The 27851-nt window shown below is 40.1% G+C and overlaps 1 protein-coding gene across 2 annotated transcripts in view; it reads right to left on the bottom strand.

Moving 5' to 3' along the window:
• Positions 1 to 235: 235 nt before the first annotated feature.
• Mib1 (MIB E3 ubiquitin protein ligase 1) overlaps positions 236 to 27851 on the bottom strand; it is a 105054-nt gene continuing 77438 nt past the window's right edge. For both annotated transcript variants that reach the window (XM_021642222.2, XM_021642223.2), the window contains exons 14-21: positions 26929 to 27015; positions 25459 to 25620; positions 22598 to 22779; positions 20576 to 20768; positions 18762 to 18840; positions 15002 to 15115; positions 12324 to 12424; positions 236 to 7038 (exon numbers count right to left, since the gene is read on the bottom strand). In XM_021642222.2, coding sequence (XP_021497897.1) covers positions 6898 to 7038; positions 12324 to 12424; positions 15002 to 15115; positions 18762 to 18840; positions 20576 to 20768; positions 22598 to 22779; positions 25459 to 25620; positions 26929 to 27015 — 1059 coding nt within the window. In that variant the 3' untranslated portion in view covers positions 236 to 6897. The remainder of the gene's footprint in view (positions 7039 to 12323; positions 12425 to 15001; positions 15116 to 18761; positions 18841 to 20575; positions 20769 to 22597; positions 22780 to 25458; positions 25621 to 26928; positions 27016 to 27851) is intronic.

A 27851-nucleotide genomic window follows, 5' to 3' on the forward strand; every position in this document is an offset into this window, starting at 1 on the left:
GAGCTCATCAATTATTTATTCTTTTGGTGGTAAATGAGGAAGCTACTTGCCAAATGCTAACTCTACAAAAATTACTTTGGCTTTCCACTGATCTCACGCTTCACTGCATCTTCTGAACATCTAATGAAGCTCTAAAAAGAATTATCAGAAGTTCCAGAAATGCTGTGCTATAAAATATTAGTGAAATCTAGCCTCTGTAAAGGTTGAATAACTCAATGATAAAGTATAAAGCACATTTTCTAAAATGTCTTTATTTTTAAACCTATGTAGTTTCAGTTTAATAAAAATATGAGATATCTCCTTACAGTAAAAGAAACAAACACAAAATACAATTAGACATTATCAAAAGCAAACTCACAGTTTAAAGTTGGAACACACGTGCTTTTAGCAATTAAACGAAAGATTCTGTTTCGGAATATTTTCTCTTAGATATTTGGGATACGCATCTTTTAAGCTAGAATTAGAAAACCTCTCAATAACTTCACAAACAAGTGTGTTTAGCAACTTTAAAAATAAAATATCCCCAAACTATCTATTCAACACTGAAAAGGAGAGATACATCACTGCTGTATAATATCTACTTTCTAAATATGCAAGCGCACACACACACACACACACACACATCTGTCTTCTGAAGAGGAATAGGCATTTTTTAATTTGAAGTGGAAAGATCCCCTTTTTTAATTTAATTTTTATTTTACGTGCACGAGTGTGAAGGTGTCAGATCCCCCTTGGATTGGGGTTACAAAGAGTTGTGAGCTGCTGGGAATTGAACCCAGGTCCATTTGGAAGAGCATACAGCACTCTTAAAAACTGAGCCATCTCTCCAGCCCTGGGAATAGGTATTTAAATAGATAGATAGATAGATAGAGAGAGAGAGAGAGAGAGAGAGAGATACAGATAGAGAAAAAGGCTGAGTCCTTGGTCTTTGATCAATCCTATTTTACTCAGGCTACTTTGCAGATCCAGCTTAACCCTGAAAGAGCAGGTGCTAAGACAGGAGAGTGTCTTTGGGCCTTGGACAGAGGCCCCTGACATGTGAGCACACACAGCAAGAGCCTTCTACATGGGATGCTTAGTTCTTCTGTTGAGTTGGAGAGAGATGTTCATGTCTCTCAACAATAGGGTAATTTTCTTTCCAAAACAAGATTATTTTTTATGAACTGAGATTTGCTTCCAAATGCTTTAAAAATAAAAATTCCATTTATATTACTATAAAGTATCACTTCCAAAAAAATCAGAGAAAAGAATACGTCACAGGTTTTATTAATGGTAAATGTTTGCATTTATTTTAAAAAGCTTAGTCTTTACCAAGCTTTTTTTTTAACAAAAGCTAATAAGCAAAAATTATTTTCCATACAGAAACTTATCCATAAACAAGACTTAAACATATTCCAACATTGAAAGCTAAAAGAACTGGAAAAATTACAAAGTAAAACACTTGAGTCAACCTTTTTTCTACCACTTGGATATACTGTACTTAGAATAGCAGACATATACTGAAGGAGACAGAAAAACGTGCATTTAGTCTATAGATCAGCATTAAGAATGACATGCAATTCATGATTTCCTTTTAACTAATTAATTAACTGAACCACTTAAACTAAGGGTTTGGCTTGGTTTGGTTTCCACTTGAGAGGAAGATGATCTGTTTCCCGAACTGACCCTCTTTTAGACACAAGTGTGTGAGCTCTGTCCTCCCAACAGCAGCTATTTAAGGTGATTTGCATAAATGACAGCAAACACCACATTTCTGGTAACAGTGCCATGGCCTTGTATAATCAGTTTTACAAAAACAGAATCAAAAGCCAAGTGTCAAGTGCAACTGTACAACACTTTCCTTAAAGACTGTGCAAACCCAGCACCCACAGAGCTGCTCTTGCAATGCTCAGCAGTGTGATTCGGAAGGCGCATAGCACAACCCGGTGTGTTGAAGGTTGCCTCTACGATTTTAAGTGTTGCCAAGTTAATAATTCTTTCAAGGCACTGAAGAATTATGCAGATGGAGTTTCCAAAATATATTAACAATTGCTTAAACTGTTAAAAAGCCCTGAGTCAGAACTTTCGATAGCTTCCTGAAACTGTACTCAGACAAAATGGCATATTTGCTTATTTCATACAAAATTAGAAAACCACTTTGCTTTTGAGAAAAGAAGTCATGTTTATGAAATAAAATCAATACAGGACAATCCAAATACTCGGCACTACTATCCTTCTTAGACAGTTTGTACATATCAATTCAATCTTTTAGATTTAGGCACCAAATTAATGTGACAGGTCACTTTTCCTGTACCTCTATTGCTTAAATTCTCAAAAAAGAAAAAAGAAAAAAAGAAAAAGAAAAAAAAAAAAAGAAAAAGAAAGAAAGAGAGAAAGAAAATCTTAACTTTAACCTCAGGTTGTTTCTTTTTCACTCACAAATAAGACACGATGCTATAAAGGGGAAAGAAAAGCAATATTCTGGTAGAAAAGGAGGTAGAAAATGCCAAAGTAGCAACTTAACTCTTTTAACTATCCACTCCTTTTTTTACACTGTAATTTTACTCACTGCTACCAACTTATCAGCCACTGAAGCCCAGTGCAAAGGATTTCTCCCTCACTGCAGTAAAGCAACAATACACGAGACAACACTAAGAGCTTCCTCACATTTAATGTTTAAGGACATACAACTGTAATCATCAATACTGCTACTGTGCACATGTTTGTGTGTGTGCATGTATAAGTCAAAAGGATATACATGATTATCAAGTAGGATCAGTAAGCATTCCTATTGTATAGCAAGCTGAATTAGGTTGCCATTTTAAAAGAAAAAGGTATTCTGAGACTTTGACAGTTAGACTCAATGACAACTGACGTTTATAACAAGGCACAAATTACTTGTGAAAATCTATTACCTTCCCAGTATAGCAGAAAACCAAAGCCAACTTATTTCTCATATTTAAAATGTGTTTCCCCCTTTGGCTCAAAACAAAAAATAAACACTTTCAATTAATATACACATAAAAATAACAATTATGTCAGGGGAGAGACGCCCTTCCCTCAAATTTCAGGAACCTAACGTCTATCTAGGTTTGGATCTTGCAAACACAAATGACTCTACTTAGTAATTTGAGTGCTTGCTTTCTATGGAGTCAGAGCCCTGCTGCACGGAGGGAGGAAAGAAGGGAGTATTCGACGGACGCAGCATTTCAACTGTGCAGAATGAAGTCCATGCTTGTTTCCCAACAAAGCAAGTGGAACATTTAGAAGCAGTCAGAATGACAAACTTTATGGTATGTGGTTTTCATTGCAATAAACAAACAAACAAACAGGTAAGCCATCAGTTTTTATACAAATTATTACTATAAACACTTCAGACACTCTGAAAGAATAAGTGCTTTTCCTTTTGGACCTTAAAAAGCAAGCTGTGCTAAAATCTGTAATTTACAAAACAACTGGCAAGCCATATGAAAAGCTGACCTAATCACCCTTTTTATTCTGTAATGAAATATGTCCTTTCCACCAACACCGTGGCAAATCCTACACAATGCTCCTTTCATCTGTGCTAATTGTTTCTGTTTCCTATTTGTTGCAGCCCCAATGTCCCAAACCCACTCTGCTCCACCCAGCATTATCCTAGTTCACAAGTTTAACTATTCCTAGTCCAAAAAGTGTCCAGAATTCAAAATAAACAAGAACATTAATCAGGCAATACATGATTACCCAGGATGTTCCTATGTGTAAAAGTGACCCAGCAAGGTTTAAATTTTGAACTAGACAAATCTTAAGTAGCATGCATTTCGATATTCTAAAATAAAATGTTTTTTTCAGACTAAAATCATCAAAAATATAAATTTAAAAAGTTATTTCCAGTTAATTTTACATTTCAGTAGACTTCTGGTTAATCTGCCATTATTAAATTACAAATACCTTAAGCATAATTCAAGCAACTAAATACTTGCCTGGTACAATATTCTTCAACTAATTAATATAAAATTGCCTTCTCTTGAAAACCTTGCTCCCGGTAAAATCATGTGTGTAAACAGCACAGTAAGAGCGTTAAACTATGTGAGCAAGTGCAACCGCGCTAGCACCGCCATCTGGCAAGTTGTATATATTTAGAGTGAGAGAGCTGACAGTCTTAGTTGAATGCAGGAGAAGATGCGGTGGGGTGAGGGTACAGAAAGAGAACTCAAACACTGCTCCCCACAGCTCTCCTGAAACAGTAGCTAAGAGTGCGAATGGTGTCTCAAGATCTTGTTCTTTTGTCCATAAACAACTGCATATGTCCAACTGCAACATAAACTCTGAGTGTACCAACGTGCTGACCCCTTCCCCATGGAGCCCCTGAAGCCCAATACTTTAAAAAATAAATGCACGTCATGTACAAATAATTCTAAGGGAAGTAATATTTCTTCTGAGGCACAGAAAACACAGTTTGGGTAACAAGAAGGAAAGATACCCAAGGGGCCAAGCATTGCGAAGAGACTAAGAGGTAGCAGTTTCAGAGAGTGGAGGAGTTGTCACTGGCATAAGTCAGCTCTTGGTCTTACTGTCTCCATTAAACCCAAAACAAATTTCCAATAACTTTAGGTTCCTGGAGATCCGAAGAAAAGAACATCTCCTGTTCATAACGGCCAAGTGACAAAAGAGAAAACCGTATGTCCCCAGCACTACAGAGGCTTTACGGCTTCTTTCACAGAAGTTAGTGTGCTGTGCTCTACCATGGAGGAGACAGGTGCTGGAGCTGCTCAGGTCTCTCCCTTTACATACACGAGCTTTACAGGCCTAAGATTTAGCACTGGAGCTCGGGAGACAGAGAAAAGGGACTTAAGATAGATGCAGCGTGGCCCACAGGTTCTCGGACTGGCAGACTGCGCAGCAGCCATCCCTCCTTAACTGCTGGCGAGCAGAAAGAGTTGGGCAGCCTGTGGCAAGGAAGAAAAGATCCTCACTTTGGCTATTTCCAAGTCTGTAAGAAGATAGTCTGTCTCTTTGTGTAAACATCCTATCATCAGATGTATCTTTTTATTTTTAACTTCAAATTATACTTAGAAAATAGCCTCACTGGTTCCTTACTACATAGCTAACGAGTCTCAACAGCATACCATTTCTAATTTGAAATTGATAAAGACTGAACTATTCAAAATGATTAACAGTTGTTGGGTGTGGTGGGGTCCTCATCCTATAATCCCACAATTGGAAGGTAGAGGCAGGAAGATCACGAGGTTGAGGCCAGCCTGAGCCACTTAAGTTCCAGGCCAGCTTGGAATACATAGTAAGACTCTATCTCAAAAACACAAAAGAAAAATACATCAGTTACTCAGCTAAGGGTGTATTTAGAACTGCTGAGTCTGCAATGCAGCCAGCACAGCTCACAAAGAGGCCTGGCAAAGTTGGCAGCAGGTAAATCACCAGCAACAAAGGGCCACCAGACTAGACACTACTCTCCCACATTTAGTTGCTACGGGAGAAAAACAGAAACAAGCTGGCCAGATTCAAATGTGGGGGAAACTCTCCCCAAAGAACACTATACTTAAGCTTATATACAGTACATTGTAGAGACTATTGTAAACAGCTGATATTTCTTATAATCTAGCAGTGAGGAATCTCAAAACACTTCTGCAGATATTTATGCTAGATACAAAGATTACTCTTTTAAAGGAGATAAAATGCATAGCCCCCTAACCAAGTCAACATGTAATTACACGCTTTTCCACAAATGTCCCCGCACCCTTTCCTAAGTAACTATCTGACACTAAGCTATTTAGTAAGTACATCTGAATTAATGTTGGCAGCTTAAAGAGTGTTCGTCTATAGGTATAAAGAAAAACTACATTCTTTAGAGTAAAAATGACTGTCTTAGGAAGAATGGAAGTAAGGCTTTGATGAAGGGAGGCTCTGTAACACTGTCAGAATGAACAGACACACAGCGACGGCTGCCTCTAATAATGCATCACCCTGCTGAGCAGACCTCAGAGACACCAATAGGGTGGTGTGCACACACTGACTAGATGAAGCCTGGGTCAGCTGTCACTGCAAAAAACGGAAATTACTTTTCATAGATCTTTTTCTATACACCGTGATCCAAACAGTGACAAGTTAGTACAGGAAGTGCAGTGGCAACAGTCAGGCAGCAGGTGTGCCCACATCGTCCCGGGCTACCCTGTGGTCCTCACTACGATTCTGCCCTTTCTTTTCCTGTCTACTGGTGATTTTGAAATCAGTCATTTACTTAATTTTCCTTTTAAGTATAGAAAATAAGGTAAAGCCATTATTCTCTTAGCCCACACTTCCACTTACTTAAAAATTCAGAAACAATCATTTGGATAACTTTTAATTGTCTTGAAATAAATCTTTCCTTCAGTACTGCCTCATGCCATGTGGCACCTCTACTATATGTTTATCATTTAAAACATGTGACACGGTTTGACTCGCCTCACTCTCACCACAAGTATGACTTTTTGGAACAGCTGTGTCATTTCACCAAGTGAAATCATGATAATCATGAAATCATGACTGAATATTGACCTTGTAAGTCAAGCTCTAAGACTTAACATATGTATAAATTAAAAAAGGAAAATGCAATAAAAACAAATGTGAAAGAAGGTCCTTAAAGGATTTTCCCCTTCAAAGCCAAAAGCAAATTTTCTATGAATTACCATGGATTTGATATTCCAGATTTAAGAGGAAAACAGACACAGACAGACAGACATACACATACACACAACCGGCAATTTCAAACACTGTATGATGTTTTCGTTGTGATGGTGATACATATACAGTCTAATTACATCCTAATAAAGAAATTATAAAATTACAAATTAACCCATTAGATTAAACTTCCAACTAGCTTTAGAACCTACTAAGATCCCATGATCACATACTTCAGAGATAACAAAACACTCTGTTTCTTAATCAGTACAAAAGAATCCTTCGTTCAATTGCCTTGCGACAAATTGGGCATTCACTCATTCGGTCTCCACAGAGCTGGCATGTCCCGTGGCCACAGAGGAAAATCATGTTCTTCAGACGATCCAAACACACAGGGCACATTGTCTGAAATGCAATGAGACAATGGGTACATGTGAGCCATTCTGTATTTAAGTATAACATGACAACTCATTAATTTTCTCTTCTGGTTTTACTCAATCTATTACTTTTCAGAAATACTTTTTTTTCAGTTTTGGCTTGCTTTTTCGAGACATGGTTTCTCTGGGTAGCCCTGGCTGTCTTGGACTTGCTTTGTAGACCAGGCTGGCCTGGAACTCACAGAGATCTGCCTGCCTCTGCCTCCCAAGTGCTGGGATTAAAGACCTGTGCCACCACAGCTGGCTTTTTGTTTTTTTTTTTGAGGGGAATTTGAGAGTAGGTCTTGTTATGTAGTAGTCTTGGCTGGTGAACTCCCTATGCAGGCCAGGCTGCGTTCAGACTCAGAAGCAATTTGCCTGTCTCTGCCCCCCAAGTGCTGGGATTAAAGGTATATGCCACCACAGTCAGCTTAAAAATAAATTGTTTAAAATGTAGTTGTTCAAAATAGTTATTATAATAAAACATCATTCCTACAAAATAGATACTAGTTATTCTTTCAAAATAGTACAAAGGTAATACATAAAAATATTACGGGGCTGGAGAAACTCCTCAGAGGTTAGGAATACTTACTGCTTTTACAAAGGACCTGAGTTTGGTTCCCAGCATGCACATGTTGGCTCACAGTTCCAAGAAATCTGACCTCCATGGCTTCTACATTTATGAGATGCACGTAAACTCTTGCATACAAACACATATAACCTAAATGACAGTAAATCTTAAAAGTAACTATTATGTAAGAGAAAGAATGCAAACACCAAAGGAGAACACTCAGAGCATGAAAGCAGCCTACTGCCCCTGGAACAGACTTGCCACCTCCAGGTGCCCAGGTGCCTTTGTGTGGCGCTGGAGGGGTGAGCAGGTAGGCAGCTGAGAGCCTTGCCAGACCCTATGCTAGATACAATAGACCCCTCCTGTTAGCATGGTTCAAACCCTCTTCAAGATATGCCAGCCTGGAACATCTAGCTTGAGTTCTTGCTCTCACACACTGTGCAGCACCACTCTACCACTCTGCTATCAAGACTTAGAGTATGTGCTTTTAGCCACCCTAGCTGAAAGCACTATTCCTAAGACGGACTTTATACTAATAAAAACCTATTCCACTCTAATTAACACTTCGTTATGAATTTGTTCTCTGCCAACAGAGAAATAAAATGAGCAAGAACACTTAGATTACGAAATGAGGCCTCAAGTCTATGGCAATATAGCTGGTAACTATGGTGATATCACAGACAACGTAATAAGAATTGTGGTGTAAATTGCTAAACATATTCCTTTCCAAGTGCACTGTTACAATTATCTGTTTTGAAGTTTCAAAAAGAGAAAAATGGGGGGTGGTGGTCACATTTTTGGATTTCTGTAGAGTCAGCCCACCCACTGAGTGTCGCTAAAATAGCTTCATTCCACTAAGTTTTTCGAGAACTCTAAGTACTTAAGCTGGGGATATCGTTCAAAGTGGAGAACTTGCCTAGCGTTTATTCATGAGGCTTTAGCTTCCATTCAGCGACACCCCCCCAAATAAATCTATGTAATTAGTAACTTGTATTTCTAAGAACACAGTTGTGTTACTGTTTCTTTAAAAGTGATATGTTATTAGTAGTAAGTGAATTAAACTTTGATGGTTAAAGTACAGTGCTTACATGATGCAGGTTTATAATCCCTAATCCCTGCACACTGCCGAGGCAGGAGGATCAGGAGCTAAAGCCTTGAGCTACACAGTGAGATGAGGGGTGGGGAGGTCAGGTCCTGACAAGGGCATGATAGAAAGACTGGGACATTTAGTGAAAGAGAATTATTCATGTTTCCTCAGACTGTCATCATCGTAAAGGAAGACTCCATCAACAAATCCCGTCCATTCTATAGAAAGTTAGACATGACAGGCTAGGGTCAGATGGAAGGGGAGGAGGACCTCCCCTATCATTGGACTGGAGGAGGGGCATAGGAGGAGAAGAAGAGGGAGGGTGAGAGTGGGAGGGGATAGGGAAGGGGGCTACAGCTGGGATACAGTTAATAAACTGTAATTCATATAAAAATAAAAATTAAAAAAGTCAGTTTTGTTACAAGTGTCAAAGTGTTTAGTGATGAACTGTAGTGGTTTGAAACTTTAAGGAAGAATAACCCTTTGGGGTGAAAAGTTCTAGAAATGAATGGTCCGTCACAGGGTTGTCATGTATCACTGATGGGTAAGTGTGGAGGAGAGTGTCTGTGAGGCTCCAGGGTGACCTATAGCACCACACAGGCCACACACACTGTAAAATTGTGTTTTTCTGATGTTACTACTTTTTAAACATTAGTGTTTAGTGTCATCTTCACATGTGTTTTTAGGTACTTTGAGACTGTTTACCTCCCATTACACACAGATCTTATTCCCCAATAGCCTCCCTTCTTCATCTTTATTTTTAAATTTTAGTATTTATGCTTGTGTGTGCCACATGCATGCAGGTGCCATCGAGGCCAGAAAAAGGTGTCAGATCCCCTGGGTCTGGAGCTATAAATGCTTTATAAAACACGTGGCATGGTTGTTGGCTGGGAAGAAAACTTGGGTCCACTGTACGATCAGCAGCACTCTGAACAGTTGAGCCATCTCTCCAGCTCTTCTGGTTTTTGGATTCCACATGAGAAAAACAAAAACAAAAACACACAAACAAAAACATCTTCACCTTTCTATGTCTCATGGGAAAGAAACTGAGATGAAGGGAGCTTCAAATGTTTTATTTGCTTTTTTATTTATGTATACAAGTCCATGTATGACAGAAAAGGGCATTTGGTAGTAAGCTGCCATGTGGTTGCTGGGAACTGAACTTAGGATTTCTCAGTCAAGAGCTCTTAACCACTGAGCCATCCCTCCAAGCCCCAAGCTGCTTTGTTTTATGTCAGAATGAGTCAAATAAATATGTTCCCACCTACATTAATAAATATGACTGCATGAAATCAAAAAGCTTGCCACTGTAAAGAAAGTTGTCAACCAAGAGACCACCTGCAGTCTGTCCTGGTGGCACACATCCTCCCAGCACTGTGGAAGCAGCCTGCACTACACATCAGATTCCAGGCCATCCACGGTTACAAAGGAAGACGGTCACATCACGAACAAATTGTAGCTACGGAGACTGATCCAACAGAAAAGGGCTTGCTAGGAGAGCATCAGACCCCTAGCATGTCATAAAAAGCAGCATATGACATCACATCCCTGTGCTTGGGGAAAAGACACAAATAAATAAAGCACCTGAAGAATGACTCCTGAAGATGACCTTTGGCCTCCACATATGGATACACACACACATGCACACTCATGAACACATATACCCCATAACTTATTAACTAACTAAAATTAAAAAGAAACAACTTCTACCAACTACACAGTACACAGGAGATTAATATATAGAAAATTAAAAACTCCAAAAATTAAACAAAACTATTTATCCAACCAACAAATGGTTTAATGAATAAAACAGACAATTCTCAAAAAAAAAAAAAAAAGATATATGGCCAAAAACTACCTGAAAAAAAGTATTTAACTTCAGGGAAATACAAATTAAAACTGCTTCCATCTTACTCAAGTCAGAATAGCTGTCAAAAAACAAAACAGAACCAAATGCTGGCCAGAATGTAGGGAAAGAAAAACCTGATACACTGATGGGGGCACAAACTGATAACACCTCTACAGATATTAGTATAAAGATTCTTTAAAAATAAACAAAGAAACAAAAGCAGAACGACTCTAAGATCCAGCTCTCTCATGCCTGGGAACCTGTATCAGTATATCACAGGTAACTACCTCTACATTCACAGGAAGTGGAACAGCCTAATGTCCATCAACAGAGAGAAAATCTGGTACATAAAAATGGAATTTGACCATAAAGAAGAATGGAATCATGATATTGGTAGGAAAGTGGAAGACGCTGGAAATCATGTTCTATGAAACAAGTCAGCCTTGGAAAGCCAAACACTGTATTTCTCACATGCAGAATCTAGACTTAAATTTCTACAACTGCATGTGCATATCCACACTGATTATACATGAAGCAGAAAAAGGACTATAAAAGGGAGGGGTATATTAAGACAGGGGACTAAGAATGAAATGGAACACATGAGACACAAAAGCAGTAAGAAAGCCTAATGGGGGCTGAAGGGTAGGGGACACCCAGCAAGAGGAACACAGGTTCATCAGTGGGAACGTGAGGGTGACGAATGAGAACAAAGAACAATATGTATTTATAAAACTGCCATCATGAAACCCATTAATCTGTATGCTAACTTAGAAGTTAAAGACAAACAGGGCCAAAAAGATGGTAAAATAGGTAAAGGCACTTGCTGGGCAAGTGAGGACCAGAGTTCAGACCTCCAGAAACTATGGAAAGGAGAGTAGCTGCCTCTTGATAGCAGAGAGCTACCAAGGAAAGACCTATCAACCCTGGGCCTCCACAAAAATGTGCACACACACGCTCACACACTTGCACACGTGCACCTACACACACATGTACAGACACCACACACAAACATGGAAAAGGAAAGGGAGAAGAGAAATGAGGGGAACCTTTAAATCTGTATTTATCTTTACTTAGTCACTATATAACAACTATTGCTAAATGCTATGTCAGTTCAATAAAAAGGGTTTTCTCTCTTCAGACATATGTACAAGGACTGATAAACACATGCACTCGGTTTTAAATTAGTTTCACCTGGTTGTGAGTCACCGTGGCCGCCCTCTACTACAGTGGTTCTCATAAGCCCCACATATATAAACATATTTTTATGTTCTTCAAAGTATATCCATACAGAAATGCACACAGGCCACAGACGTCCACAACCTGACCAGACTCCTCTAACAGGCTCTAGAAGCATCCCTTCTGTCAACCTGGCAGAGAAACGCGCCACCCGGCCTCTGCACACCGTGACTTCCCAGGTCTGCCACACTAAAGTCGCTTTAACTGCAGCAGCTCGTCTCAGCAGCAGGGCAGGACTCTGCGGCTGCACACGCTGCCTTCCACTCCTCTCCACGCTCCCCCAACAGCAGGCTGGAGAGGCCCCTCACGGTGGTCCTCAGGTTTTCTCCTCAGCCATGTTTATTGGTGTCTGTGCTTCATGTCTTGAAAACTGTCTGAGTGAAGCCTGTAGTCAGATCCTAGGCATTGCTTCGCCTGAACACTGCAAGTGAGCTGCTACCACAAACTGTGCCTACTAGAGAAGGCCATAGATGGGCAGAGCTCAGTAAGCGGCACGGTAAGCAGCGCTGGGTGGCAGGGTGCAGTCTTTACCTGCTCCTTGATGTCCTGCAGCTGCTGCTGTAGCTTCTGCACGTCTGCGTTGACATTGGTGTTGTCTTTGTCCTTCTGCAGCGCTGTGATATTCCCACTTGCTAGAACAGAATTCAAGAAAAGCCGTTTAGTTATTACTGTTTGACATAATGATATATTTCTATACTTGTAATTCTTCAAAATAGAACTGTGGAGCCGCCGATACTTGGTGGCAGAATGCCTGCATGCCACATGCAAGGCGGGGTTAGTTCTACAAGCTTTACAACAGAAGAAAGGGGTGAAGGAGGCTAACACTAGTCTTAGGTCATCTTCAAAACAGTTTTTGCACACTGAGAGATGAAAGATATAGTAGTGACATCCAGATAACATTCATTTATAATCTTCAAGGGGAAACCAACTTGGGGGGCTAGAAAGAGTGCTCAGTGGCTGAAAGCACATGATGCTCTTGCAGAGAACCAGAGTTTAGTTCTCAGCACCCATATTGGATGACTCACAACCACTTGTAACTCCAGTTCCAGGGCCTCTGTGGGCACCTGCACAAGTACACACATATATACATACATAATTTTACAATAATTTTTAAAAACTAAACAGAGGAAGCGAGGGATGATGATGCATGATTGCAACTATAGCACTCAAAAGACTCTGGGGAGGGGTGCTGCCATTAGGTCAGGGTTAGTCTAGGCTACAGAGAAAGATCCTGTCCAAAAGGAAAACAAAACAAAACAAAACAAAACAAAACAAAACAAAACAAAAACAAAAACAAGGTGGAGATGGGGAAAGAGGTTTGTGGCAAAAAAGAACTTCTGGATTTTGCAAGGCTACCTGCTTCCTCTGGCAAGCTTGAAACATGCACATGCCTTTTCTCTGCTCAGGGACCACTAGAACCGGAGCAAAGTAGCTACTACAAAAGTCTCCTTAGATGACTTAAAGTTCCCTCCCTCTCTTCCTTTTGTTCTTTCTTTCTAGACAGAGTTCACATTGTCCAAACTCAACCTGAACTCACTATGTAGCCAAAACTGGCCATCAACTCCTGATCCTCCCACTTCCAAGCGTTCTAATTACAGGAGCACCCACCATGCTTGGATGAACAATGATGATGACGACTGTTCAGATAGGACAGTACTATGTAGCTCTAGCTGGCCTGGAACCCGCTATTATGGTGATAGTTGTTCTGATAGGGTCTTACTGTGTAGTGCTGGTTGGCCTGGAATTCTCTATATAGAGTATGCTGGCCCTTAAACTCAGAGACCTGCCTGCCTTTGTCTTCCATGTGCTAGGATTAAAGGCACATTCCAGAGCACATAAAAGACCCACAGCCAAACGTTAGAGCTCAGAGAACCCCATGCAAAAGGAAGACAAAAGATTTTAGGATCCAGGGGGACTGAGGACACCACAGGAATACTCACAGAATCAACTAAGCAGGGCTCATTGGGGCTCACAGAATCTGAAGCGACAATCAGAGCTTGAAGAGGTGTGAGCGAGGTCCTCTGCATATGTTTCTCTGTGTAGCTTGGTGTTCTTGTGGGCCTCCTAACAGTCAGAGTGGGATGTGTCTCTGACTCTTGCACCTATTCTTGGGACCCTTTTTCCCCTACTCGGTTGCCTGGTCCAGCCTTGGAGGTAGTCTGTGCCTAGTCTTGTAACTTGTTCTGCCATGTTTGGTTGATTTACCTAGGAAGGCTTCTTTTTTTCTGAAGGGAAACGGAGGAGGAGTGGAGTGGATCAGGAGGAGAGGGGTACTCGAGCAATGGGATTGGAGGTATGAGCCACCCAAGCCTGACCCTCCTTTTTTATGTCAAGATTTCCTTATTGTTAATGATATGATCTGAAAAGTTCAGAAGGCTGTGATAAGAGCTCTCTGATTTTACATGCCCTGCTCAGTACATCTTGGGACTTTTATTCCAGCTAACACCCATGCCTGAGAATTTTAATCTTTTTGTTTTGTGTTTTTTGTTGTTGCTGTTGCTTTGTTTTTCAAGACACGATGCTCGCTTTGTAGACAAGGCTGTCCTTGAAATCACAGTGATCCGCCTGCCTCTGTCTCACGGAGTGCTGGGATTACAGGTATGCTCCACTGCGCCCAGCTAATTTTATTCTTCTCTATTTATGAAAATGACCACAGCTTTGGGCAGAGGTGTATATGGCAATTTCTTCTTCATCGGTACAAAACATGTTTATAAAACCAGAATCAAAGGAACCATTTTCCATCACCTTTACACAAGCTCCAGACACTGAATCAAGATATCAGGCTTACACGAAGCTCTTTACCTGCTGAGCTGGCTCACTGACTGTGGTGGTTTGCCCCAGAAGCCTAGATCCCCACAACCTATGTAAAGGTTGAAGGACAGAACCAATCCAGAGTTGTCCTGTGATTTCCACATCCTTCCATGAAGAAGTATAACCATATACATCTGCAAGCATGCATATACTCACATACATACATACATACATACATACATAACACATGTGAAAGTCTATAAGCATACCATGAACTAAGTAAAAATCTAATTTTATATTTCTTATAACGAGCAAAAGCACCAGTAACCTGTCAAAGCAACCTGTCCCTCTGTCAATCCCACTCACATATGTTAGGTTGACCAAGGCACCAGATAGTATAATGGGAGACATATCTAACCAGAAAGCCAAGTAAGACACCTCTCAGAGCAGACACTCACAGATATCATCTGGGGGCTCTTCTGCGCTCTTCCCTCCACAGCACATAATGAACGGCACCCTTCGTTCAACCACTGCCCGGCACTGCACACACTTCTTCATCAGGCTGGCGCAGTCTGAAGATGAGGAACAATTCTTTAGCTATAACATAAACAACATTGCCTTTCTCTGCTATGTTTCTATACTTTAACCATATACTTAAAACATTAAAGAAACACACCAGATCCTAGCTATAACAAGTTATAAATAGAAAAAAAAACCCTACTTTCCTGTCGTGTTATTAGTCTGAGAACGAGGACTGTCTGCTAAAACAAAGAATCATTATGAAAACACTTCCAAGATTTATTTATTTATTATTTATTCAGTGTCCTGCCTGCATGTACACCTGCACACCAGAAGAGGGCACCAGATCTCACTATAGATGGTTGTGAGCCACCACGTGGTTTCTGGGAATTGAACTCAGGACTCTGGAAGAGCAGCCAGTGCTCTTAACCTCTGAGCCATCTCTCTAGCCCAAAAAACATTTTCTAATGTAACTGAAGAGTAATTTTTTTTTCATATTTTAGGGTTTAGCAAGGAATAGTGGTATACAATTGTAATCCTGTTTCAAAAGTCCAAAACAAAACCAATAACCAAACAACAACAAAAAGATCTTAAGGTCTAGAGAACGGCGAGAAATTCCACCGACACACTTCATTCACCATTAGAACTTGACTGCCGCACCCGCTGTAAGCGTCTGGAGAGGCAGCTGTGGTGGACTCTGCACACTGTAAACTGCACTCAGTCCAAGGAAGGTGTCGCTATTCTCCCATCAGTCTGATGCTCTGGGGTTCTTCATGCCATGTTAACAGGACACAAGACTCAGCAGTCACTCAGGGTTTCCTCTGCCTCCTCCCCAGTCACCGGATGTAGTGCATGAGTTACCAAGTGGTTATCTTTAATGCACTGCTTCCGAGAAAGGAAATGATTCCATGAGACCACCTTTCTCGTGATTAATTTTCAAAAACTGTAAGCTACATTTTAGTAGCCTTTCTTGTTGGTATAATGTTCTTTTGGAATGTATACACCTTACCCTTGTTCATTCAAATGCTGATTTCTCTCTCCTACTCTATGGTGTCAATCCAGGCACTGCACTATGATACTCATTCTAAGTATCACCTGTCTCAACTTTGTGTAAACGTGCCAAAATTAAACAACCAGCCACAATGTTGAGCAATGGAGAGGAAGGAGTAAAAGGGAGGGGGAGGAGCCAGAGGAAAGGAACAGAAGCTGGGAGAGGAGAAGCTAGAGGAGAGGTCTTGGAACGACATGGAGAAATGAACCGGACCTAAGATAGCACAAAAAGCAAGTATAATGGGTAAACTCTGAATGGTAGGAAACTATGTGGGCTTGGAGGTTTAGGATGGAGTAACTATTGCCCGGCATTGTGCTCTAGGTTAATTAAATAAATCCTAGTCTCTGTGTGGTGATTTGGTTATACAGCTGTTTAGGATTAACTGCAGCTTTACTAAAAGATGTATCAATAGTAAATATTATAACGCCTAATACAACACTTTCTCATTATAGAAAAGAAACACTGGGGCTGAAGATGGCTTAGTGGCTTTTAAGAACTGGCTGCTCTTCCTGAGGATCCACCAACACGGCAGCTAACAACCATCTGCAATTCCAGTCCGGGGGCAATCTGGTACCCTCTCCCTTCTCCTCAGGCATGCATGTACACAGTCCACAGACAGACATTCATGTATACAAATAAAAGTATACATAGTATACAAATAAAAAATGCTTAAAGAAAGAAAACTATCTAAGCACAACATACATTATTGATTGCTGATATCACTTTATATTTGAATTTGTTAATTAATTACAAAATAAGACATAGCAAGTCAACATGTTTTTATTTTTTAAAATTTACCATGTAAGCATGCTTCACTTGAAACTATCAGAGCATGGAGTCACGGATGTGGACAGGCTGGGTTATATACTTGGAACGGCAACACACTTGGTGTAGCATCGTTATCAAGCCTGACACCAACACATGAATATAAAACGGTCTCATGCTTGATTATGCAACATGCAGTGGGCAAGTCCTAACAAAACTAGTTTGAGAACTGTCTTCAGTCTGGGGGCAGATTTTTTTCTTCAAGAATTAATGTATGACATATTAATCAAATAACATACAATTCCTATTACATGAACTCCCCATAACTGTTTATAGTTATATTTTTCTAAAAAAAGAAAAAATATCATCAGCCTCTTCAAAAAGGATATAACCCTTCCTTTGACTGGTTGAAGTACTTTATAACCCTCACGACTCCAGTGCTCTGCTTATCATCACTGTGGTGCACGGCCCAAACTAAATACTTGAAAAAAAAGTTCCTGAAGAGTACTTTAGAAAAGGTCTGTTTACCTCAGCCGCATGCTCCTCAGAAAGTACTTAAGAGCACGTTTAGAAGCTGGGCACTGTGGTGAACATGCGCAGTTCCTGTACTTGCGAGGCAGAAGCAGGAGGATCAAAAGCTCAAGGTTATCTTGGCTATATATAAGATCCTGTCTCCAAAAAACAAACAAACAAACAAAAAAGTTTAGGGCTGGAGATATGGCTCCGAGGCACAGCGCTTGCAGACAAGCAAAAGACCACAGCTCTGACCCCAAGAACCATAAATAAAAAATAAATAAAATGTAGAAAACCCATCTAACTATGATTGTGCTGAAGGTTAAGTTATGATACATTTAAGAGGAGATTAAATGTCTAGCACACAGTTAAGAGTTTAATAAAAGTCAGCTATGCCAGGCAAGGTGGCACAGGCCTGTAATCCCAGCAGTCAGGAGGTAGAGGCCATCGTGATCTATAGAGCAAGTCCAGCACAGCCAGGGCACTGTCACACAGAGAAACCCTGTCTTAAAAAATCAAACAAACCAACCAAACAAATAAATATAAGTTAGTTAGTATATTATAAAACAAAAAATCTTGTAAAAGTTTTTGGCAATCTTTGGGGATAACATATTAAGGCTCAAGAGACTGTGTACTCAATGCTAATGGCCACAATTATCTTTCAAGTCTCACACAGACATTACTTTAGTCTACAGTAGGTAGGAGGGCAACAAATCACTGTCCCAAGCCTGTTCATGTAAATGAGCTTTTACTGGAACATAGTTACACATTTGCCATGGTTGATTCCTGAACTACAGTGGCAGCACTGGGTAGCTGGAAAGAGGTGAGCAGTTACTACAGAAGTCATGTGGCCTACGAAGCCAGAAACACTGAATATTTGTTCTTGTACAGAAAAAAAAAAAAAGTTTGCCAACCTCTAGTCTACAAAAGTTTACTTAAGACAGAAAAAAATTCTTTCTATGTGTCCTTTTGAGAGCTGATGATAGCCTTTTTATACCAGGCCTGGGTAAATAGACAGTTACTTGAGGTAGACTGTTAGCAGCAAAAATCCTTGACCTTTTACTAGCTGTCTATCAGAACTGGGGGAGGGGGGATTAAAACAAAAACACCAATGTTCAGGGGAGCTGTAAGATGACTCAGTGGGTAAAGATAGCTGTTTGAGCCCTGGCACCTATAGGGTGGAAGGGGAGAACCAGTTCCTCAAGTGTCGTCTGACTCCCCCACAAAAAGGTACTAAATATTTGTTTGGCTTTTCTGTAGGTTATCCAATAACCTATAGGGTAATCCCACAGACAAACAAAAATCAAAGATATCATCTTTTGCTTCTTCTATTTTTATCTCACTGGGGAGGTTACCAATAAGCTACTTACTTTCACAAGCACACATGTGCCCACAAGGTTGAAAAAGAACAGCCGCTTTCTTGTCGGAGCACACCACACATTCTTCAATCTGCAGCAAGAAAGAGCAGAGTGAGCATGGCAGAGAAACCGTGTAAGCCCAGCAGCCTGCTCCGCAATGTACTTCACCTGTACACAAGGCCCTGCCCTCTGCTCTCCTGGCTGCTCATTTTCACATGATTGGGTACCTAGCTTAGCAGGAACTGCTTCTACATTCCTCTCCCTACTTGACAGGAAGAGCTGTAGACAAAGATTCCATTTCATCTGAGGTCAGGGACAAGGAGCTAAATGCTATTTTTTCCTTTCTTCAGAAACGTTAAGGAAATTTTGATAAATAAGTTCTAAAACAAATGGCTGTGAGAAGACTAACAACAACAAAATCCTACCCAGAGCAGCCAAACTTAAAAAGTTCAAGAGGGGGAAGGGAGGCTGTGTTACCTCCACCTAGGGGATTCTTCATGAAAGCTCTCCTTTCAGGACTGGCGCCCAGAGCTATTAGATTGTCCCTCCCCCTCCCCACCACGGACTCCTCAGTCTTCTTCATTCTAAGCCTAAACTCTTTGTGGCCTCAGCTACCACGCATAAACGCTGCCCTGACTTGCGGCTCCCGCTTCCCTCTAGCCCACACTGCTGCCTGTGTCTCCCAGCCTACCGCTCCCCAGCACGGCCACATTTAACCAGCTTTCATCATGACTACTGTCCAGGAACGACCACCCTCACCTGTAACACCATCCGACACTAAAACACCGCGCTCTTGCTAGCTCTCGTGTACGCGTGCTCTCCCAGCCTGTGCCGCAATACCGTACATGGAGCTTGCATGCCTGGCGTACTAGTTTAGTGCAGTAAAATCTGGTTGATCTCTGATATTCTTGAGCTCAAAAACTACCACCAATACTAATAAGTTACTTAATACTACTTAAAATACTACTTTAAAATAACAGAGAAAATTCATCTAACAATCACTTTCTCTACCCTTCCTCCTATTTAAAAGAAAAGCACAAATTTCCACTTCTGAATTATTTCCTCAGGTTACACTCTCATGAGAGGGACAACTGAATCAAAGCATTTGTGAGTCTGAGCAGAGGATGGCCTCCCAGCCTCCAATGGTGTTAACAAAGTAAACACTTCCCATTTTCATTTTTAGCACTTCAAATAATTCCTAATCCAACAAAAAAAATCTGTATTCATTTGTAATGTATTCATATGTCCCTAATTACTGAAGACTCATCTAAAAACACCCTTTTCCTCCAGATACTAGTTTTAAATTTTTTCTTTAATGAAACTGTTGATTCCCCTTTAACCACTAGAGGTCACTATTTCCTTGTGGAAAAACTGCTATTAACGGCCGACCTGTTGAGTTGGTAAGACATGTCTGGTTTTTAAATTCTCCACAGAATTGAAACTCCATAGTATGTAATACAAAGTTGAATTCAATGTATTTTAAGTTCTAAAAGGAGTTGAAAAAAAAAACTAATTAATTTAAAGTGCTATACTTTAGATAGCAAAAAAGAAATGAACTAAGAAAATTCAGGGTTAAAATGTATGGTTTTTAAATTCTGGTAATAATGAATGTGGTAGGGTGTATCAGTAAGACTAGCCTAGAAGTCAATTCAGGAAAGCTGAACTGATCTCTTACACATGTACATTATGTAATACTGTATTTAACTTATCTGTAAGAGCACAGTGGGTAAGTGTCACACAGCCGAGCATTAGCTATGGTCTCACAGAGCTCCACAACACAACAGAGCAGCACATTCATGACAGCACACAGCAGGCACGTTCATTACCTTTGTCCTGGACTGAACCTGTTCTTTACAGATGAGGCATTTCTTGACACGCGGAGAACACAAAGAACAAGTTGCAATGTGTCCACATGGACCAAAAAGAGTGTCTCTCTTCATGTCTGAGCACACCATACACTCCTCTAAGGTTTCAGAATCATTGCTAATCATAGAAGGACTCCGAGAACCCACTTGGCCACTAATAAAACAAAGTATTTCAAATCAAGCCCATCTGAATATTCTAAACGAATTTGCTAACTTTTTTAGCATCCAGAGTATCATTAGTACACATAAAAACAGATTATATTAAAAATCAAATGTTAACAAATTTATATAAAACCTTTTATTTTATTCTATTTTTTTAAATTTATAATTGTTCATTTCACATTTCTACTGCTCAAAAGCATACACCAAAAAGGTGCTAAATGTTCTCTGTTTCCTATTTACAAACCTCTGCATCTTCACGTTCTTCTAGTATCAGTCAATCTACAAATTAAACTTATACACAATTAAAAAGACTAAAAGCACTAGCAAAAACTAACCTAATGAGCCAGGTGATGTGGCACAAGCCTTTAATCCCAGCACTTGGGGGGCAGAGGCAGACGGACTGCTGTGAGTTCAAAGCTAGCTTGGTCTACAGAAAGAGTCCAGGACAACCTGTCTCGAAAAAACATGAAAAAACAAACAAACCAACAAAAAAACCGTAAAAGAGCTGAAGAAGTGTCTCAGCGGTGCAGAGATGGATTGTTCTATCAGAGGAGCCAAGCTCAGTGCCCAGCCCTAGCGGATGGTTTGCAATCTCCCATAACTCCAGCTTAGGATAATTAAATCTTTAAAACATGTTCTCAACAGATTCTTTCTCTTTACACACACTCCCCCCCTCTCTTTTTATTATCTTACTTTCACCTATCAAGTTCTGTTCATAAATCCAAAATAATGCTATTTCATCATTACATATACTTTATTTATTGGTTTTCTTTTTTTTTTTTAAGATTTATTTATTATGTTCCATCTGCATGTATACCTGCATGACCGAAGAGGGCACCAGATCTCATTATATATGGTTGTGAACCACCATGTGGTTGCTGGGAATTGAACTCAGAACCTCTGAGAGCAGCCAGTGCTCTTAACCTCTGAGCCATCTCTCCAGCCCCTACATATATTTTGTTGTTGTTGTTGTTCTTGGTTTTTTGTTTTTTCACGACAGAGTTTCTCTGTGTGTACCCCTGTATGTCTGACAACTTGCTCTGTAGGCTAGACTCAAACTCACAGAGATCTGACCACCTCTGCCTCCTGAGTGATGTGACTAATGGCGTTATTTTCCGGTTATTACATATATATTTTAAGAGAAGTGAGAAAATACAAAAGTAAAGAGACAGCTACCAATATAGTCAGTAGTAAGAGGTATAAAAGTCAACAATATTTTTAGAGCATTGTCTGGATAAAAAAAAAAATGTGTATTTCTGATATGTCTATATCAGTAAAATAATATTTATACCAGAAGTTTAAATTACAATTACTGACTTAACTTTATGTAAGAAAAATAGAAATATGTAAAATGATCATCTTTGGAAAATGCCATAATCAGCTGTTTGGCTCATTTGTTCATTCTTTTAACCCTTTATTGCTAAAACTGATTACAAGGTCTTGGTGGAAGGTGCTAGAATTATTACAGAGATCTACTCTGTTCATACAGAGGAAACTACCCATCGCAGGAAATGTTTTAACATTAATCAGAGCATTTTCACTAGTAAGGCTTTTCCTTCTAAGTCCCCAGAGCATGCACGGTTTCCTAGAAAATCAAACTAGTTTAGAAAAGTTTCTTAAGCTTATCCTGTACAAAGCAGTATACATAATGTAGGGGACATAACATGAAGTAAGATCTCCACCGAGGAAATGTTTCCCAGGAAGGAAGCGGCAGCCCACAGGCCTACAAACGGCAAAGACTAAGATCCCTGCAAGTATCAAGGTCCTTCCTCAGGCAGCAACACAGCACGTATGAAATTATGCGACGACACAAACACATACCTGACTTTTTCCTTATGACATTTTGCCAGTGCTTTGCAGAGACTTGGATCCGGACAGAGGTCGAGTGGTGACTGGCCCTTCTTATTTCGAATGCTGAGGTCGGCGCCATTGGCTGCCAAGAAACAGGCAATTGATGCTGCACTCTTCTTCTCAGCCCCCTGGGTACCAAGTCCCATTATTAACTGAAATCAAATGAAAAGGGTTGTGATTTCCCCATACAGAAATCTTCCCTCAAGCATCACCACCAATAAATATGTGTGTGTTGGATATTTACGCGTGTCAGTCCTCTTACAGACTCATCTCTCCCCAATCCAATTTCCCTTGATTTCCCCACATTTGAGAACTGACTCTCCAGTGTACAAGTGGACGGAAAGTGGTTAAACCCAGCTGGATGCCTGCCTACTACACGACTGATACAGAGCCAGACAGAACCAAAGTCAGATCAATTAAGGCTGAAGAACTCAAGTGCAATTTCCAGTTAAGAAGAAAAAGCATTTTTGTTTATACGCACTTTAGCTCTGCTGCTGCTCCCAACTACCTCTCAATGCTTCTGAATCAAAGCAAAACTTAAAGAATGAGAAGAATCAGGATCTGACACCTGAGCTATGGATCCAAATATATTAGTAATTGTTAAAATAACTATCAAGACTCACTGAGCATCCCAATGCACCATGTACTGTTTTAAGTACGTTTATGATCTTACACAGCAACCTATGGAGTTGTGCACCTCTCAACTTTAAAATTTAAAAAAAAAAAAAAAAAAAAAAAAAAAAGCAGCCAGGCATGGTGGTACATGCCTATAAACCTAGCACTCAGGGAAGAAGAGGCAGACAGAGCTCTATAAGTTCAAGGCCAGCCTGGTCTACAAAGTGAGTCCAGGACAGCTTGGGCTATTTTGCAGAGAAACCCTCTCAGGGAGAAGAAAAAAAAAAAAAAGAAAGAAAGAAAAGAAGAGACAAAGGAGTTAAGAATATACACCCAGAGTCATACAACATAACAATTCACAAACATTTTGGCCTTAGATTTGTTTATATTTAAAATGATAATAAAATTCATTTAGAAGTATAAAGGCTTAAAATAGCCAAACAATTAAAAATTTTTGAGGACTTCCATTGCCTGATTTCAACATGAGCAAATGTTGAATCATAAGCTACAAGACATTTGAGAAGGCATCCCATAGCTAAGACCATGGAGTAAAAGAACAAGATGAAGCATGTAAAAGGAAACCTTCAAATAGACAGCTAACTGATCTTGGATAAAGGCACTCAAGTAGAAAAAGACACTACTCAACAAATGGTCCAGGGACAGCTGGCCACTTATCAGTGACAAATGAACTTCAGTCTGTGCCATTCTCTATATAAAAGTTCTCTTGACCTTAAATGAAATAGCTCAACTTTATAAGCTTCTATAGCAAGAAGTCTGAGTGACCTTCATTTTACCAGATTTCTTAGGACATATAAAGCCTCCATAATAATAATTTTAAAAAAAGTGTATTTCCTCAACATTAAGACACTCTGGTCTTTTAAGAACACTGTCAAAAATTGGGCATGGTGGCTCACACTTGTAATCCCAGCCACTCAAGGGTCAAGGCAGGAGGATAGACTTGAAGACAACTGGGCAAGACACTGAAGCTTTATTACAAAACAGCACAGTCAAAAGAAGGGAAAGAAACACGCATGTGCAGCACAACTCCCTGCTCGCCATCCGAGAGCACTACTGACAAGGACAGCACCAGACTGATTTTATACTTCCAGGCCCATCTGAATTTAGAGAAACACCTCGGGAGAAACACTAGATCCAAAGGAGCCCCAATCTCTTACGGCTTTCTAAGTATGAAAACCAATTTCTGGAGAAGGTAAAAAGGATCCAGTATCTGTTCTGGACCTCCCTCCTCTACTTGGGAAGACAGAAGGCACAGGTGCACCCCAGCAACCACTACACACACGACTGGAATAGCTGCACTTCTGACTTTAATCTCTACCTGGAGGCTGCAGCATTTCTCCAGTACCTGGAAACTATCAGATACGTAATTATACAGAGAAGCTTTTGCTGTGTTTGAGATAGGGTCTCGCTCTAGTCCAGGCTGGCCTGGAACTCATTCTGCCTTAGCTTCCTAAGTGGGGGATTACAGTCATGAACTAGCATGCTTGTCTTTACATACATTAATTCTTGAAAAAAAAAATCACTTAGGTATTCTAATCTATCATTTCCATACAAAAACACTGCACAATAAGTTATGTTCATTCCTATAAAAAAAAAGCACTGTAGTATCATTTATTATCTTCCACTGTTACCCCCAAAAGAAGAAAGGTGAGCAGCAGTGGTGACACAAGCCACACTGCAGGCGAAAGATGTATATAGCACGTCCTTGATGTCACCTTGTTTTCATAATATATAAGCAATTACTGAAATACTCAGAAGAAAACAAGAGACCTGAGAAGTGGGAGAGTGCTTGCCTGGTATGCGTGAAGCCTTGGAATCATCCATAACACCTCAAAAAATAAAACCAAAAGAAAAAAAAATAAAAAAAGAGTTCAAAAATTTTAATGAAAAAGATTTCAGCAAATAGCTCATCAAATACATGTTGATCAAGTGAAAAGCTGGTCAAAATGAAAGAGCATTAGGGATGACAAACTAAAACCACAACAAACACCCCACCACATTATTGCTGCAGCTACAAAGACCTAAACAACTTTTGATACACTGCAAAACAAATAAATGCACTTCATAGTGGCCAGTAGTAGTATTAAAATCCTATGAACCTAAGTACATCGCTGATAAAATGTTTTATCCAAAGCAAGTCAGATAAGCAGTAAACATAAAACATGCTTCCACTGGGAGGGGACACAATCTTCACTCACTGTGTTTTTTGACGGCTCCCAGGCAGCGTCTACCTTGCCCACGTCCTGCATGTCTTGAAGCTGGCGTAGCTGAGACAAAGTATGATGCCGCAAAGCTTCATGGAGAGGAGTATCTCCATCCTTATCCTGAATGTCCAGCTTAGCACCCGCACGGACCAAGAGCTGTGAGAAAGAAAAGACGCCTCACTTGGACAGCGTCCACATCTATAAGAAACTGCAGCCTGGCTACAGTACTGTGAACATGCCGGACACAACTGGAATTTCAAACAACAATAAATGCAAACAGCGTTTGCTAAAACCCAGTCACTTGGCAAAATGAGTTATTTACTGTCTCATTATGTGACTCGTGCAGTAAATTGTTACATTGTCCTTATGGTGTTTTAGCATTCTTCTTGAATCCTTTCTAAAAATACCATCAAAGAGTTCTAAACAAAAACATCAAAAGAAACTAATCTCACTGTATAGTCTTGTCTTGGTAAATCATACTTCTCTCTTGTTTTGTCTCTTTTTTTGTTCTAAAAACCTATATAAAATATAATTCTAGGACATATTTTTCAAACTTAGAAAGTATCAGAACTACATGGAGGGCTTGCTAAACCACAAATTTACCCACTTTTGATGGTTAATTTTCACTGTCAACTGATCTCGATTTGAAGCTACCCAGGACACACACCTCTGGGTGGGTGTATCTTTGAGTAAGTTTCTAGAGAGGATTAACTGAGAAGGACTGATTGTGTGTGGCCCGTGGCAATGGTCTGGAAAAAGGAGAAAGTAAACTGAACATCAGCATTCAACTCTTTCTTCTTCCTGCCAGGGACACTATGACCCACTGCCTCATATTCCTTCTGCCATGGTTTCCCCACCATAAGAGACTGCATCATCTCAAAGTGTGAGCCAAAACAAATCCTTCCTTAAGCTGCTTTTCAGGCATGTTGTCAGAGCAGAGAGACAAGGCACTAACAAAAGACCCTCTCAGGCCCCAGGCAGCTGTTCTGAGGCAGGGTGCAAAAACGAACCTTCCTGTCACATTTCCAGGTGACACAATGCAGCTATTTCAGTCTCCAAGCTTGTTAAGATCACTGCTCCATAAAAATACTTAAAGCAATACTTTTTCAGGTATTTTGTTTGAAATCACTAGATTGGTAAATTAAAAATATACACTTCAATTTATAATTTGTAACAGTTTCCAGTCAATGCTTTTATTTTACTATCAACTACACACATTAAGAGGGGTGTAATTGTTAATTTAAATTTTTCTCACTTAATATTTATGAGAATTCAGAAATTTGAGAACAATATGATGAAACCTTTGAACTAAACATTAACTCCTTCCCCACAAAATGAAGTTATCAGTTGGACTATGTCATTTTGAGACATGCAACACGTATCATTTGAATTTTCACAAGGATCTCAGGCGCAGTACAGTCACAGAGCTATCAGAAGCTAACAGGAACAAGAATAAACACCTACCCTAACAATCTGGGTGTGCTGCCGCTCAACAGCAAGGTGCAGGGCCGTCTGCTGGTTCACGTTCTGGATATCCAGGTTCGCATTTCCCTAACAATGCAGGCATGTTACAAGGTCACCTCTTGACAACAGTGAAGAACACGCACTGCTAGTTATTTATAAGAAATACAGAGCTCTGTTGACTACTGTTTCCTTCTTGGAAGCTCCTCTGACACAGCTCTCACTACACATACAGAAAACTGGACAAACAGTAAACTTACAGGCCCAACAGTTAATGTAAAAGTGTTTCCCTTACAGTAACTACCCCAAACCCGCTCAGGGACGAAGTGCAGTAAGGAGCTGGCACTACCCTTTCAATGCCCCTGAGAGCAAGTCCTATACACCGTAAATGCCTCTGAAAATCAACTGGGTCTCCATACAGATTCAGAGTGACTTCACATTCACTTCCTTTTGCTGCTAACCGAACACTCTCTCACTTAGTGGAAACAAGTGAGAAGGTGATCCAAGTGGCCATGGAGTCAGTAAAGGCAGAGCTGAAGTGGCACGCAGCTCATAGGAGAACAATGAGCTAGCTAATGACTCTGAGAGCAGCTGACACCACACAAGAGGGGAAAAGGCTAAGGACAAAATTAATCAAGGCACTTTGTCTTAAGCTCTGCCACTCATAAACCATGTAAACTTTCAAAGTATTTCATCATTTAGCCCTTTTAATCAGTTCCAAAAAGGTGCCACAGTCTAACCTATTTCACGGGGCTTATGTAAAGATTAAGAAACGTAGCACAAAAATTTGTTTAGCACAATGCCTGTCATAACAAATCAAAATTAAGAACAGAGTCAAAGCTAGGTTAAATCAGGCTAATCACAACGCTGGCAGTCACCTGTGCTCTTGCTTGGACTGCTGGCCAGAGCTGAAACTCCAAAAAGTT

Source organism: Meriones unguiculatus, chromosome 2, assembly GCF_030254825.1.
Source record: "Meriones unguiculatus strain TT.TT164.6M chromosome 2, Bangor_MerUng_6.1, whole genome shotgun sequence".
Taxonomy (NCBI): domain Eukaryota; kingdom Metazoa; phylum Chordata; class Mammalia; order Rodentia; family Muridae; genus Meriones; species Meriones unguiculatus.